The sequence below is a fragment of the Crinia signifera genome, chromosome 5 (genome assembly GCF_055691185.1).
Source record: "Crinia signifera chromosome 5, ASM5569118v1, whole genome shotgun sequence".
Taxonomy (NCBI): Eukaryota; Metazoa; Chordata; class Amphibia; order Anura; family Myobatrachidae; genus Crinia; species Crinia signifera.
In genome coordinates, this window is record NC_139221.1 from 89,653,799 (window position 1) to 89,667,449 (window position 13,651).

The 13,651-nt window shown below is 42.9% G+C and overlaps 1 protein-coding gene across 6 annotated transcripts in view; it reads right to left on the reverse strand.

The window, feature by feature from the left end:
• PIEZO2 (piezo type mechanosensitive ion channel component 2) overlaps positions 1-13,651 on the reverse strand; it is a 360,808-nt gene that overhangs the window by 126,958 nt on the left and 220,199 nt on the right. For all 6 annotated transcript variants that reach the window (XM_083187662.1, XM_083187660.1, XM_083187659.1 and 3 more), the window contains exon 5: positions 6,813-6,975. In XM_083187662.1, the coding sequence (XP_083043788.1) occupies positions 6,813-6,975 (163 nt within the window). The remainder of the gene's footprint in view (positions 1-6,812; positions 6,976-13,651) is intronic.

Here is a 13,651-nt window from a genome sequence, read left to right on the forward strand (position 1 = left end):
TATAAAAGAATATTCTGGGGTGCATTCAAATGTTTCTTGAGTGTGTCACCAAACAAGTTGCAAAATATCGACTTACCATTGCAGCGTCGACACAAGACTGTCGACATGGGTTAGGTTGACAGGGTCATAAGGTCGACAGGATTATTAGATCGACATGGGTTAGGTCGACAGTCGAAAGGTCGACATGGGGTTTTTCACTATTTTTTGACACGCATGTTGACACAGTCGACATGGACACAGTTTACAGTATACGGCGTCCCTCGCTGTGCTCGCCATGCTTTGGGCTTATTTTATTCTCCCACCATGTCCTAGTGGATGGTAGGCCATGAATTACTGTCTGTCGGCACATGTCGGCTCATAAAACAGTGAAAAACCCCATGTTGACCTTTTGACTGTTGACTTAACCAATGTCGACCTAATGACCCTGTCGACCTAACCCATGTCGACTTAGACTCATATCAACCTTCCTGCATGTTGACCTAGACACATGTCAACCTAAATGCATGTTGACCTAATGTTGAAGACCTAATGACCGTATCCCTTCAGTATGAGGGTGGTGATGCTGGTGGTTTGATATAGTTTATTTTTCTATTAGATTTTACTTATAAAACATAATTAAATTGAATCAAAATCGAATTGAAATCGACTGCGTTAGTTTTGATTAGATCCCGATCAGTGGCCAATTAGCCACGGGGCGACAGGGGCAGTCTGGGGCCCCCACACCCGCCACCCCACTGCTGCGGTGGCAGATGGGTGGCAGGCAGCAGGGTCTGGCAGCGCAGGGTCTGGTAGCACTGGCGGGCAGGGGGTCCCTGGGGGGTATGTGAAGTCAGCGGCGGGGTCCCTGCGGCAGATGGGAACTAGTAGCCCTACTAGTTCCAATCCACCGAAGGGACCACGCTGCTGACTGCCCATCCACCGCAGGGACCCCCTGTCTGCCAGTGCTACACAGACCATACTGCCTGGATCCCTTCGCTGCCCAGGTACGGGGGGGGGGTGTGGTGAGGATGATGCCTCCGTCCCAGGGGGGGGCGTGGGGTGATGCCTCCATCCAGGGGTGGGGGGGAGTGCCTCCATCCGAGTGGGGGGGGGGGGAAAGGATGCCCCCACAGTCCTTTATCCAGCCCTGATCCCGATGTGCAGCCCCGCAACATCGTTAATGAATAGAAAAATATAATGTGCAGGCAAGACTATATAGTACAGATCTGTACTATATAAACTAAATCAAATTTGTACACAGCACCGTGTGATTCGATCCGGATTTGTTTGAATCAGGATTGAATTGAAAGTAAATGGCACCATGTGTACATCCCTTTATTGGCAGGCTGTGCCATTCGGAGTTGTAGAGTGGGATTAATTCGCCAGTGTTCCCTGTTTCCATCAGATGCCTCCTCCTTTACGAGCATACTTTCTCTGCATCCACCTGTAAATCAGGCTGTGTACATAGGCGTGCGCACATAGAGTGTTAGGGGTGCACAGGCACCCCCTAATGCTGTGCCCACCCTTATATACTTTTGCTTTTTAGAACTGGTATTCCATTAAAACAAGCGCCCATCAATTAATTATGTGTGTTTTGCATTGTTAATTGTAATAGACCATTATCGTATTACTACATACCTGCATCATCCATATATGTTTATGACTTTATTTGCATGTACTGTTACACAGAGTAATTAGAAGATTAAAATTGAACTAGGCAGAAGATTATGGTGTGGCTGAGAGATGTTTTATATTGTAGCGAGTGCGAATAGCTGATGGTAGACACGTCTGATTGGTGGTGTTAGACACACCAAATGGGTGTGTAAGATACCCCCTAATGAAATGTGCACCCCCTAATGAAATGTGCTGCGCACGCCTATGGCTGTGTATGCATAGTGGGTGATATACTGCTCGCTATAGGCCAGATGTACTAAGCCTGAAAAGTGATAAAAGGGAGAGTGATAAACAGCCAGCCAGTCAGCTCGTAACTGCCATGTCAGAGGCTAGGTTTGAAAAATGACAGGTAACAACTGATTGGCTTATAACTCTCCATTTTATCACTTTTCAAGGCTTATTACATCCCGGCTTATGACAGTACCAAGCACTGCAAGGTTTATGTGAAACTCGCAGCATCATGTATTTCTTTGCATTGGTGTTTGCACACTATCTGATGAGACAGTTAAAAGCTGAAGGTTCACAAGAAAATCCAATGATGACTAATAGCGTTTCTGGCCCCACTTTAGTAGTAACAGCTGCTGTACAGGCACTGCTGTTTTCCTGCCTGGAATTTATCGCTGCTTTGACATTTTCATATGTTATGCAACGCAGTCTCCTAGTTTATTTTTATGGATAAACTTAATTTCTTTTGTGGACGGGTACGTAAAAAGTGGAAAGGTCTATTTGTCATTGACGCTAGTGGGCTGCTGTAACGATCATTATTCCTGCATATGATAGCGATATACTGTGTAACATACGGCCAGAGCTATTTTCTGTGCCGGAGGTGCGCTATCTATAAGGAACCCGTGAAAACCATTATCCTCACCAATAATTACCGATAAGGCATCTCCCGGAGCGGCATTTCAAACGGTGCTTGCAGATGTAGCGGGATTCATCTTTGCAGGGGATGGCGACGCCAGCCGCCATCCCCTGCCCCGCGCCATCTGTATGCCGGAAGGGGGCGCGCGCGCACGAGGTGGGGGACGCACGCTCGTCTCAGTCAGATGGAGCGCCGTGTTGCTGGCGGATCGCCAGCAACATGCTGCTGGCAGTTCGCCAGCAACAATAAGTCCGGCTCCATCTGTACAGCATACTTGCCTACTTTTTACAACTAGTTTCAGGGAGATTATAGTTGGTAAAAGATTTTTGCAAAGTGCCCGATTGAGCAGGCGTGTCATGCTCCACCCAAAGGGCGTGTCTAGTTCCATATATGGAGAGATTGAGAATGAGGCACCTAGAAGTGTGGGTGTACACTGCTATATCTGAGAGGAATCTTTTCAAATGACTTATATACAAATGTAGGTGAGCCCCAAAGCAGTTAGTAAGAGCTACTATACTTGGTAAAGTGCTGGGAAATTGTGCTGATGATTCAATATAAATGTATCTATCTCTCATTCATTTTTTCCCTGAAAATTTAACTGTGTAATGTGGGCTAGGGGTAACGAGGGAGATTGCTAGACTAATGAGGGAGAGAGTGAGATTGCTGCTATTTCAGGGAGTCTCCTATAGAATGCAGGAGGGTAGGCAGCTATGATATACAGTAGATGCTAATCATTGTGGATTCAGCTTGATATATAGTTCTCCTTGGCACTGAATTGAAACTAAATGTAACTGTATAACATATATATTGAAAAGCAATATGTTTAGACCCACACAAGGTATTAAGCAGCTATGATAATTATGTGTTATATAGAATCAGACTTTTAATATGCAGTGAAAGACTTTGCCAGATTGGATGCCTGCATCCAACTCATTGCCACCTTATCCATTGCACACTTGGAACGTCCCTCTAAGCACTTTTATTAGGATTCTGTAATGTAAAGCAGGTGAATAGGACTGGAAAGGGCCCCAAACCTAAGAGTGCAACACAATCCGCATAATATAGAGAAGTTCATTTCACAGCTGCAAGTGAAGATAAAACCATTTTGTCAGCAAACACAGATTTATTACAGTATGCAGGAATTTAGCGTATAACTGTACAGAAAACTATTAAAAAAATGCACATAGAAATTACTATTGCTATAAAATGTCTCATAGGCAATGTGCTTTCAGTAGGCGAGTGAGAAAGCATATAAGATACCTGTGTAAATGTCCTCAATACTTTTGTTATTAAGTGTTAATTTGGTTGTGCAAACATAATTATGGATTTGAATAGGGTAAATAACAATGTTTCATACATATTACTGCAGCAATTGCAGATTCTTAGCTTGCCTACTAGATAATGCAGCCATCTGAGAAGAAAGTGTGCTTCTGATTCAATGTTTTATCAGCATTCTAATAAACTTTGCATATACCCTATAGATTGTAAGCTTGCGAGCAGGGCCCTCCTACCATTTTGACTGCCTGTAAGTGATTGTAATGCGCAACTGAATTTGCTGCGCTGTATAAGAAAATATTAATAACTACATGTTTAAAGTTAAGATAAGGATATAGCAAAAACATAACAAACCAAGATAGTCTACAGCAGTGATGGAGAACCTTGGAGCTCCAGCTGTTGTTGAACTACACAACCCAGCATGCTCTGCAACAGTTTTAGGATGGGCACATAGCAAAGCTTTTGCAGGGCATGCTGGGATGTGTAGTTAAACAACAGCTGTAGTGCCAAGGTTCTCAATACATTTTTGATCCAATATCTAGGAAGTCATATTCCAATAAAAACAACATAAATTCTGTCATGCTACAGTATGTGGGTTGAGCTTGTTAATGTCACCCTCTCCCATGAACATTTCATGTATTCTAAATGTAGATGTGAAAGTAAATATGATAAGGTCTGGAGCCTCTGGCAAAATTCTTCGCTGTATATCCAAGGAGTCCATTCCCCCTAATTTACTCTGTTGTCCTGGTTGTTTGTGCCTTGCCTGGGCGCCCTTCACCTCCGTGCACTGCTATCACTACTCATTCCAAAGGCTCCTGTTATTGTATGTCACTTTGGCCCTTATTTAGATCTGATCGCAGTACGAATTTGTTCTCAAAATGGGCAAATCCATGTGCACTGCAGGTGGGGCAGATGGAAAATGTATAGATAGAGTTAGATTTGTGTGAGTTATTTTGTTTCTGTGCAGGGTAAATACTGGCTGCATTATTTTTACACTGCAATTTAGATTTCAGTTTCAACACACCCCACCCAAATTTAACTCTCTCTGCACATGTCACATCTGCCCCATCTGCAGTGCACATGGTTTTGCCCATTTTGAGAACAAATTTGTACTGCGATCAGATCTGAATAAGGGCCTTTGTTATGCTTGAATGACTGAATGACAGACTTATTCCAAATGATTAGACAATGCACTATTGTTTGTTTATTTGTAATGTAGTTTATTTTTTATTTTCCCATGTATACAAAATTCATCAATAAAAATTACTTGATTTAAAAAAAAACAACAACCTATATTAAAATACTCTATTAGTACATATTAAGTTGCATGTTTCTGAATATAATGGTTGTTTTACTGTAGATACCTCTGAGGACTATATATTAATGCATGGAAAAAGGGTTCCTATTCTGCCTACACTCCTGCAAGTTACGGTGGACTCTCATTTTTTTTCAGGCATTCACCCCTGGCACCCAAGAAATACAGTATGGGCATGATGAAGAAATCAAACAGGGAAATTTGTTGCCTTATAAAGGACACCCATTTAGATAAATTAGCTACACACCCTACTTGTAGACCTATGAATTGTGGAGGAACCCTACTTGTAGACCTATGAATTGTGGAGGAACCTCAGGACTGTGTGGGGTCCTGAGGACCAAGTTTGAGAACCACTGCTGTACTGTGTGTGTGCATCTCAAGTGATATTTTTACTTTGCTACCATCTGGGACTAAAATTACACACATATACTGTATTTTCCAGCGTATAAGACGACTTTTTAGCCCATAAAAAATTGCCTTCTAGTGGGGGGGGTCGTCTTATACGCCGGGTGCACGGCGTGATGTCACCTTATATGCCGGGTGCGGCATATATTCATTAAAGGGTACCTCTCCTCAGCCCCCCCCCCCTTATGCATACGGTACCGTACCTTAATAATAAAAGATAGCAGTACGGTATTTGTCTGCAGCGTTTTCTTCAGCCTAACGGCCTGTCAGATTGCACATTTGATGTCGGCGTCAGGCTCGGGTGTTTTCGGCGGGGCTCGGGGGGGACTCATGTGCCTGAGCGCTCCCGAGTCCCCCGAACCCCGCCGAAAATACCTGAGCCTGCCGCCGACGTCACTGCAGTGACGTCGGCGGGGCTCGGGTATTTTCGGCTATTTTCGGCGGGGCTCGGGGGGACTCGGGAGCGCTCAGGCACATGAGTCCCCCCAAGCCCCGCCGAAAACACCCGAGCCTGACGCCGACATCAAATGTGCAATCTGACAGGCCGTTAGGCTGAAGAAACCGCTGCAGACAAATACCGTACTGCTATCTTTTATTATTAAGGTACGGTACTGTATGCATAAGAAAGGGGGGGGGGGCCCAGGAGAGGTACCCTTTAATGAATACCGGTATATGCTGGTATTTATGCCTGGGGGGAGGACAGTGGCATCACTGCAGGGAAGCTGCAGATGAGGGGTATTAAAACTTTATGTGGTGGGTTTTGCTGGGGCAGGACAAACCTGCCCTGATAGGTTTGTCCTGCCCCAGCAAAACCCACCACTCAAGAGACCAGACAGCTGCTAGTGACAGGGAGGTGTGCGGAAGAGGGGGTAGTCTTATATGGCGAGTATATAACAAACTCTACATTTTGAGTGGAAATGTTGGGGGGTCCTCTTATACGCCCAGCCGTCTTATACGCCGGCAAATACGGTATATTAAGAAGTCATGATGACTGAATTAATGATGAATGTTATGATATGAACAGAAAATAGAGCTAAGCAAGGGAGGTTATAGAAGAGCATATGCAAACAGAATATGTTTTGAATATAGACTGGATAATGCAAAGGAAAGAGTAAGAAACAATTGAAACGCATCATTGGCTGGCATGTGTCACTGTAGACGTCATCCTAGGCCGGGAAATGGACAGGTTTTACACGGGAATATCAATTAAAATAATTCAGATATGTACAGTATGACCTATGTAACAGTTCTTACACACATCAGACTACATAAAATATATTTATTTATATGTACCATACATACCAGTTCTTCATTTATAAACTGGGTGTTGTACTGTGCATCTTCTTCCGTCAATGCTTTCTGAATAAGTTTCTTGCACACCAGCCAAGTGGCACAACTGGCAATAAACATCCCAATATCTGGTACAAAAACTCGTATACCATTGCCAGCATCTGCTCCCTTTACACTGTGGAAACACAAATAATAATTATTCTCTAAACGAGAAATATACATTACATATATATCACTCTAGGAACAGAAATGGTAACATCAATAACAGTTGATCAAACTGGGTGCAGAATATGAACTCACGTATTATCCCAGTAGATCTACTACAGAAAGAAACCATGCTTGGTTTGATGACCTACTCAGTAATCTCCCAAATACATTTCAAAGTCTAATATAATAATATATATAATTAATATTTGCGAAAATATGTCCATGTGGAAGGTAGCGCACAGGACTACTCTACAGTTCAACCATTTCTGTCTGCTGTTACTGCATATTGTTTTATTATTTGTTTTATTATCGGTCCTCAGGACCCCCACACAGTGCATGTTTTGCAGGTCTCCTCGCAGAATCAAGTGAAATAATTAGCTCCTCCTGTGGATCTTTTAAAACGTGTCAGTCAGTAATGAGTGCACCTGTCCTGGAAAACGTGTACTGTGTCTGGTCCTGAGGACCAAGTTTGAAAACCACTGCTTTAAAGATGTAAAGTTACTACAAATTAATTTAGAGAGCTTTTTTCATGCATTGGTCTTGCATATGTTTTTGCTTAAGCATTCATTATGTTCAATTGGTAGATAAAAGACAGTTTGATACTGATAATTATTTTATGATTAGGGCCTTGTATGTCTGGATTTGGAGATTCCAAAAAAGACATTTAGAATGAATTTCAAATAATCTTTTTTAACAGTTGGTCAATAAGAAAGTGTCCCTATAACCACTACTCCATTTGGCCTGCACATGGGAATGTGACCAGGATATGTGTAGGTGCTTGAGTGATAATGCACATCCTCACTCTGCAATTGGAAACTAACTAAGGAAATGACACATCTATCCTGTCAAAACATTCAGTGAAACATTGTTTTATACACTATTCAATTAGGTTTCAGCATTGTTTTATATGTCTACTTTACATAAATTGTTTGAAAGAAAAAAACATTTAGTGCACTCTCCGAGTCTGCTGGTCTGTGTAAAGTGCTAGTGGGCCTTATTTTTGGTCAAGTGCTTAAAATAAAAATGTTTCACAAGAAAAAAAAAAAGCAACTTCCTCTAGGTAGTGCAACTTTAGCTTTTGATGTCACTGCGTCATCCTCCATTATTAGATTTTACAGAATTAGAACTCTATTTTATATCAGGATATAAGGACATTTTATTCATAAGCAAGAACTCGGAGTACAATACTACTACTACTATCGCATGAAAGGCAGGCCAAATAAAAAGTGCATACCTACACAATTATAGAGACAATCATATAAGCATTATTTCCTTTGCAAGCACTACGTTCCTATAGCTGTTAATGGTAGAAAGGCAGCAAAGTCATGCAGCAGACAATGGAATGGAAAATACCCCTCAGAATATCTACCCCCTGCAATCTGCCTTTTTAACATAACCAGGGAAATCACAGACCTTGCCTTAGCACATTGTACAAGAAGCTTTGGGCCAAATTCATACATGCATATATTCGCTGCCTAGTGAGCACGTAAATACTACCCCATGAAACGCACGTCCACACCGCCGGACGAATCCTCACGCTACGCTGCGAGTAGATGTGTCCACTTACACATCCGCTCACATGTGTCCGACGAATTCAGGGTGGGTGCTGACATCATGTGACATCATCCGGCCGCCTCGAGCAGGCAAAAGCACGTCTGCATTTGGTGGGGTCTGCGCAGCGTTTCTATTGGCACACCCATCATTTGTTTTGTGGGCACGCCCATGAAACGCCGGGTACCCATCCTGGAACAACCCCTGCCTGTCATAAAAAAAAAGAAAAATACAACCTTCTATACCACCATACTTGAATATTTTTTGTGCACCATGCCCCCCACCCCCATCCCCACTCCTCCTGTTCAGCCTGGCAACTGAATACCTCACCATGTCTGCCACCCCCGCACTGACTTATCTGTGCCTTTCTGTTTATCTTTATTGATTTATCTTCAAATTGTTTACTGTCTTCATTGGTCTGACAGTCCCAGTCAAGATCCTATCGGTCCCCTCCTAACCTGGTACCCTCAGTATGGTCATGACTTTACATACATGAACCTTGATGCTAATAGCTGTTAGTAAACTGACAATCACAGATATTGGATCAAATATATCAAGCTTCAAAAAGTGATAAAGTGGAGAGTGATAAACCCCCAGCCAATCATCTCCTACCTGTCAGGAGCTGATTGGCTGGTTGTTTATCACTCTCCATTTTATCACTTTTTGAAGCTGGATACATCTGGCCCGTTGTGTGGCCAAGACTTCGAGCTATGTGCACATCACGCACAGTAATAAACTATCCACTTTCCTTGTTTCTCTGCACGCTTTTACTGTTGCCAAATGCTTTTCTGTATAATATATTGACCTTTTGAAGTAAACTTTCTACTTTCTTAGTCATCGATGCTAAACTGTTCCTTTGCAAATCTGCAAATTAAATTATGCAGCCTTTTTTTATACATTCACTAAGGCTGGATTCATTATAAGATGACCATACCCTAGTCCGATTTGGGCCGATATTACCCGATCCCGACGGATCGAGTCGAGAATTCGGCACCAATTGGATGTGTTTGCCACCCCCCTCGGGTCCGATGCGTGGTCCCGTGCACATCGGACCTGAGCTGAAGGTTGGACATGCTGCCCGTCCGACCTCCAACTCGGCCCCCCTCCCAGCGATGGAGAATGGGGTCGCATGCACCACCTTTAGTTACGTAAATTTTACCAATTTAACCCTTTGCAGTCCAATTTTATTTTTGGAATTCAACCAGTCTGGTCCAATTTAATTATTTAAAAAAAAAAAAAAGCAATAATAGACAGTAATGAATGTTGGGGCTTGTTATTGTCACACAAAATCTATAGAAAATCAACTCAAATATATTAGAAAAAACTCGGTATAACAAAAGGTAGTGGGAAAGTTGCGCAATTAATTATAGTGATGCAGCCTGCTATTCATTAAAGAGGTACACCACCTCTAGGTACAATGGCAAACAGAATAAATGAATAGCTCTGGCGCAGGACCATAAAAAATGTTACAGACCAATAGGTGTAATGATCTTTAATTTCAAAGGTGCAAAACAAATGCAAAGATAATTATGCAATGATGACAGGTATACTTGATAACAGGACCAAGATCATGCAGTGGGAGCCGGGAAATAAAACAAAGATACCTCACCCTAAATTTGGGTTGCGGTGGGCTATTGCTTGCGTCCAAGTCTGCGGCACCACCACAGGGGGCTTAGGGTATCTGGTTCCCGGTCACAAAGTGCTAGTGCATGCAAGGTGCTGAGTCCATAAAGTGCATCAGTGTCCAATCGTGCAACTCGTTTCGGAGAGGTCCACTCTCCTTCCTCAGGCTGAACCTTTAGTTACGTAAATTTTACCAATTTAACCCTTTGCAGTCCAATTTTATTTTTCGAATTTAACCAGTCTGGTCCAATTTAATTATTTAAAAAAAAAAAGCAATAATAGACAGTATTGAATGTTGGGGCTTGTTATTGTCACACAAAATCTATAGAAAATCAACTCAAATATATTAGAAAACACTAAAAAGTAATGTCAACAAACGCTTGATAACAGCAGCTGAGATTGTAAATTACGCAAAATCGGCCTTCGTTTGATTAGTCCTTTTCAACATGCAAGAAGCTTATCCGAAGAAAGACGCGTGAAAAGGTTTCTAGTACACAGAAGTGACAGTAGTTGGCAGCAGCTTACTGAAATTGCATATACAGTAATTGCAGTGCTTTACTGCATCAACCTCAGCTCGACGATGGACCTGATACTAGCGCCAGGCCTGACGAGTCTGACTCTACGCTGGACCGCAAAGGGTTAAAAGCCAATCATTGTGATACATTTGTTACATACAAGTTTGGATATATGACCCAGCCTGTAATCAGAAAGGTATCCTAACAAAGAGGTTAACATGTTTTTGAGTATGAGCTGATCAATGCCCAGCTCACACCATTCAATGACATGTTTCCCCCTAAGGTCCAAAATGGAGTCGTGTCTCCTGGATAATCACATTCATTATAAATATATATTTTAAATGCAAGGTCATGGTACAACCCAAAATAACAATAAAAACCACTCCAATCTCTCTCTCTCTCTATATATATATATATAGAATGTAGAGGGGACGGCGGCACTCGGTCTAGAAAATAAATTACACGGTATGCATGTATAACCAACGTTTCGTGGCCAGGGTTGCCACTTTATCAAGGTGCCAATAAGTTTAGTTTAGTTTATTGGCACCTTGATAAAGTGGCAACCCTGGCCACGAAACGTTGGTTATACATGCCTACCGTGTGATTTATTTTCTACACCGAGTGCCGCCGTCCCCTCTACATTCTACATTTGGCCAGCGTCTTTTATGTCAGCTTAGCCTGTGGAAGGCACCGGTTCTTCACCACCGTATTACCGCTTGCTGGGAGTGCCGCCGCCTCCACGTATATATATATATATATATATATATATATATATATATATATATATATATATATATGTGTGTGTAGTGATAGTGAGTAAAGACTTCATAGCATACTGCTTCATACTTTTTGTGTGCTTATTATGCAGAGAAGGGTAAGCCATTGGAATGAAAGTTGTCAGATAGAATTTCAGTTCACAATCATCATGCAATTCTAAACAAACATCTGTTTTATTTACAATAATTTTATAATTATTAGGTACTTGTGTATTATCACGGCGCCCCCGATATTGATCGCGCAATTTTTTCATCGCATCGCATGCCATACACCCGATGCACTGCGATGCGATTTTAGCCCCCTATGCGATGAAAAATTGTATAAGCACCCTAATGGGTGCTTTTAAGCACCCTAATGGGTGCTTACAATGATAAATGCACCCCCACGCCACCCCCCACTATAAACGTGAACCCGAAGCGAGGCGGGCGCAGCGAGCCCGCAAGGGGCGGTGGTACGCGTCCTCCGACCTTTTCATACCCCCACTATCCACGTCGGCGTGGAGTTGATTATATAAAGTGTGGCAAGCGCAGCGAGCCACCGAGCCCGAAGCGCGGCAAGTGTACGTGTATACCTGTGAAGTTATGCGCTGCACTCGCCACGCTTCGGGCTCGGTGGCTCGCTGCGCTAGCCACACTTTATAAAATCGACTCCACGCCGACGTGGATAGTGGGGGTATGAAAAGGTCGGCGGACGCGTACCGCTGCGCTCGCCACGCTTCGGGTTCACGTTTATAGTGGGGGGTGGCGTGGGGGTGCATGGGGGTGGCGTGGAGGTGCATTTACCAATGTAAGCACCCATTAGGGTGCTTATACAAATTATAATCGCATCCCATCGCATTGTATGGCATTAAATGCCATATACAATGACATACAATTTTAAAATTGTATGACATTGGGGAACATTGCGCGATATCGCATTGCATACCATCGCATGCCAACTGGTCTGCGATGCGATGGGCGCCGTGATTCTACACAAGTACCAATTATTATTATAATTTTAATTTGGACACTGAAAGTATGCAGCCAGACTCATGAAAGGCATTTTAGATATGTGTGAACTGAGTGATTCAATTTCCTGTAATGGAATGTGGTGGTGGGCATAATATGGCAACTTGCCTTTAGATGAAATACATGAAATACAGTAAAATTGACCAACAATTCCTAAGAGCAGGACCTTTTCTGTGTAATGGATTTGTTTGGAAAGGGCTTGTAAGAAAATTAGTGAAATTCTTTATTCCTTTGTTCGAGAAAAAACAGAACTTTATTTTATAGTATTTTGGAGCTTATGTAGGATTGGACATAAATCATTCTTAAAACAATTGTAAAACCCCATCCAAGAGAGTAACAGAGGACGTAACTATGCCCACAGTGTGGATGTGCATGCAGCGGGGCACAGTGATTGCATCAACATGGCCATGCCTTGTCATTCTTACTGAATACGGCAGCACTAGTTTCTGGGGCAGCAGATGCTTAATTGTGGGCGGATTCCAAAGGGCTCTTCCCATAGTGAAGTATTCTCCTTGCTACCGGAGTCCCCCTTCCTTTCTGCTGCTGGGACCAAGGGCACAATCTCTCCTCCATAGCTGCTGCAGATTTGGGCAGTTCTGCGATAGGCAACTGTGGCTCCAAAGATGCACACTGCATTGTTTTAAATTTAAAGGGACAGGTGCACCAACAAAACACCATGACATTCCATTAGCACCAAATCCAAATCTCTCCCTATAAAGGAAACCCTCTGCACACTATCCAGTACCAGAATATTTGTACTCTTTCTACTGTACTTGATCTCCAACATCTAGAACTTACCTGATCCAATCTATCTGATGATTCTCATCTTCCCTTAGTACTGCTGGTAGTGACTATCTGGTTTCAACTTTGGCTTTATTCTGACTTTTTCGGTTCCCTAGAACCACACTGCCCACCTGGTTCGGATCCAGCTTGAATGACCACTCTTTAGTATACCTCACAGCACCCATTTTGCTGCCTGCTTACAATTCCTCAAGAGTCCACCAACCCTGTAAGTTAGGAACCCAGTCAGTCAGAGAGCCGCAACCTGAATATCCCTGGTAAAAACTACAGCAAATCTGCATCTGCCCCAGTTATATGCATCTGCCATGCAAATGCTACAGGTACTGTATCTAGCAGAGAAAGCGGGTGGCAGAGAGAACCACCCGAACTT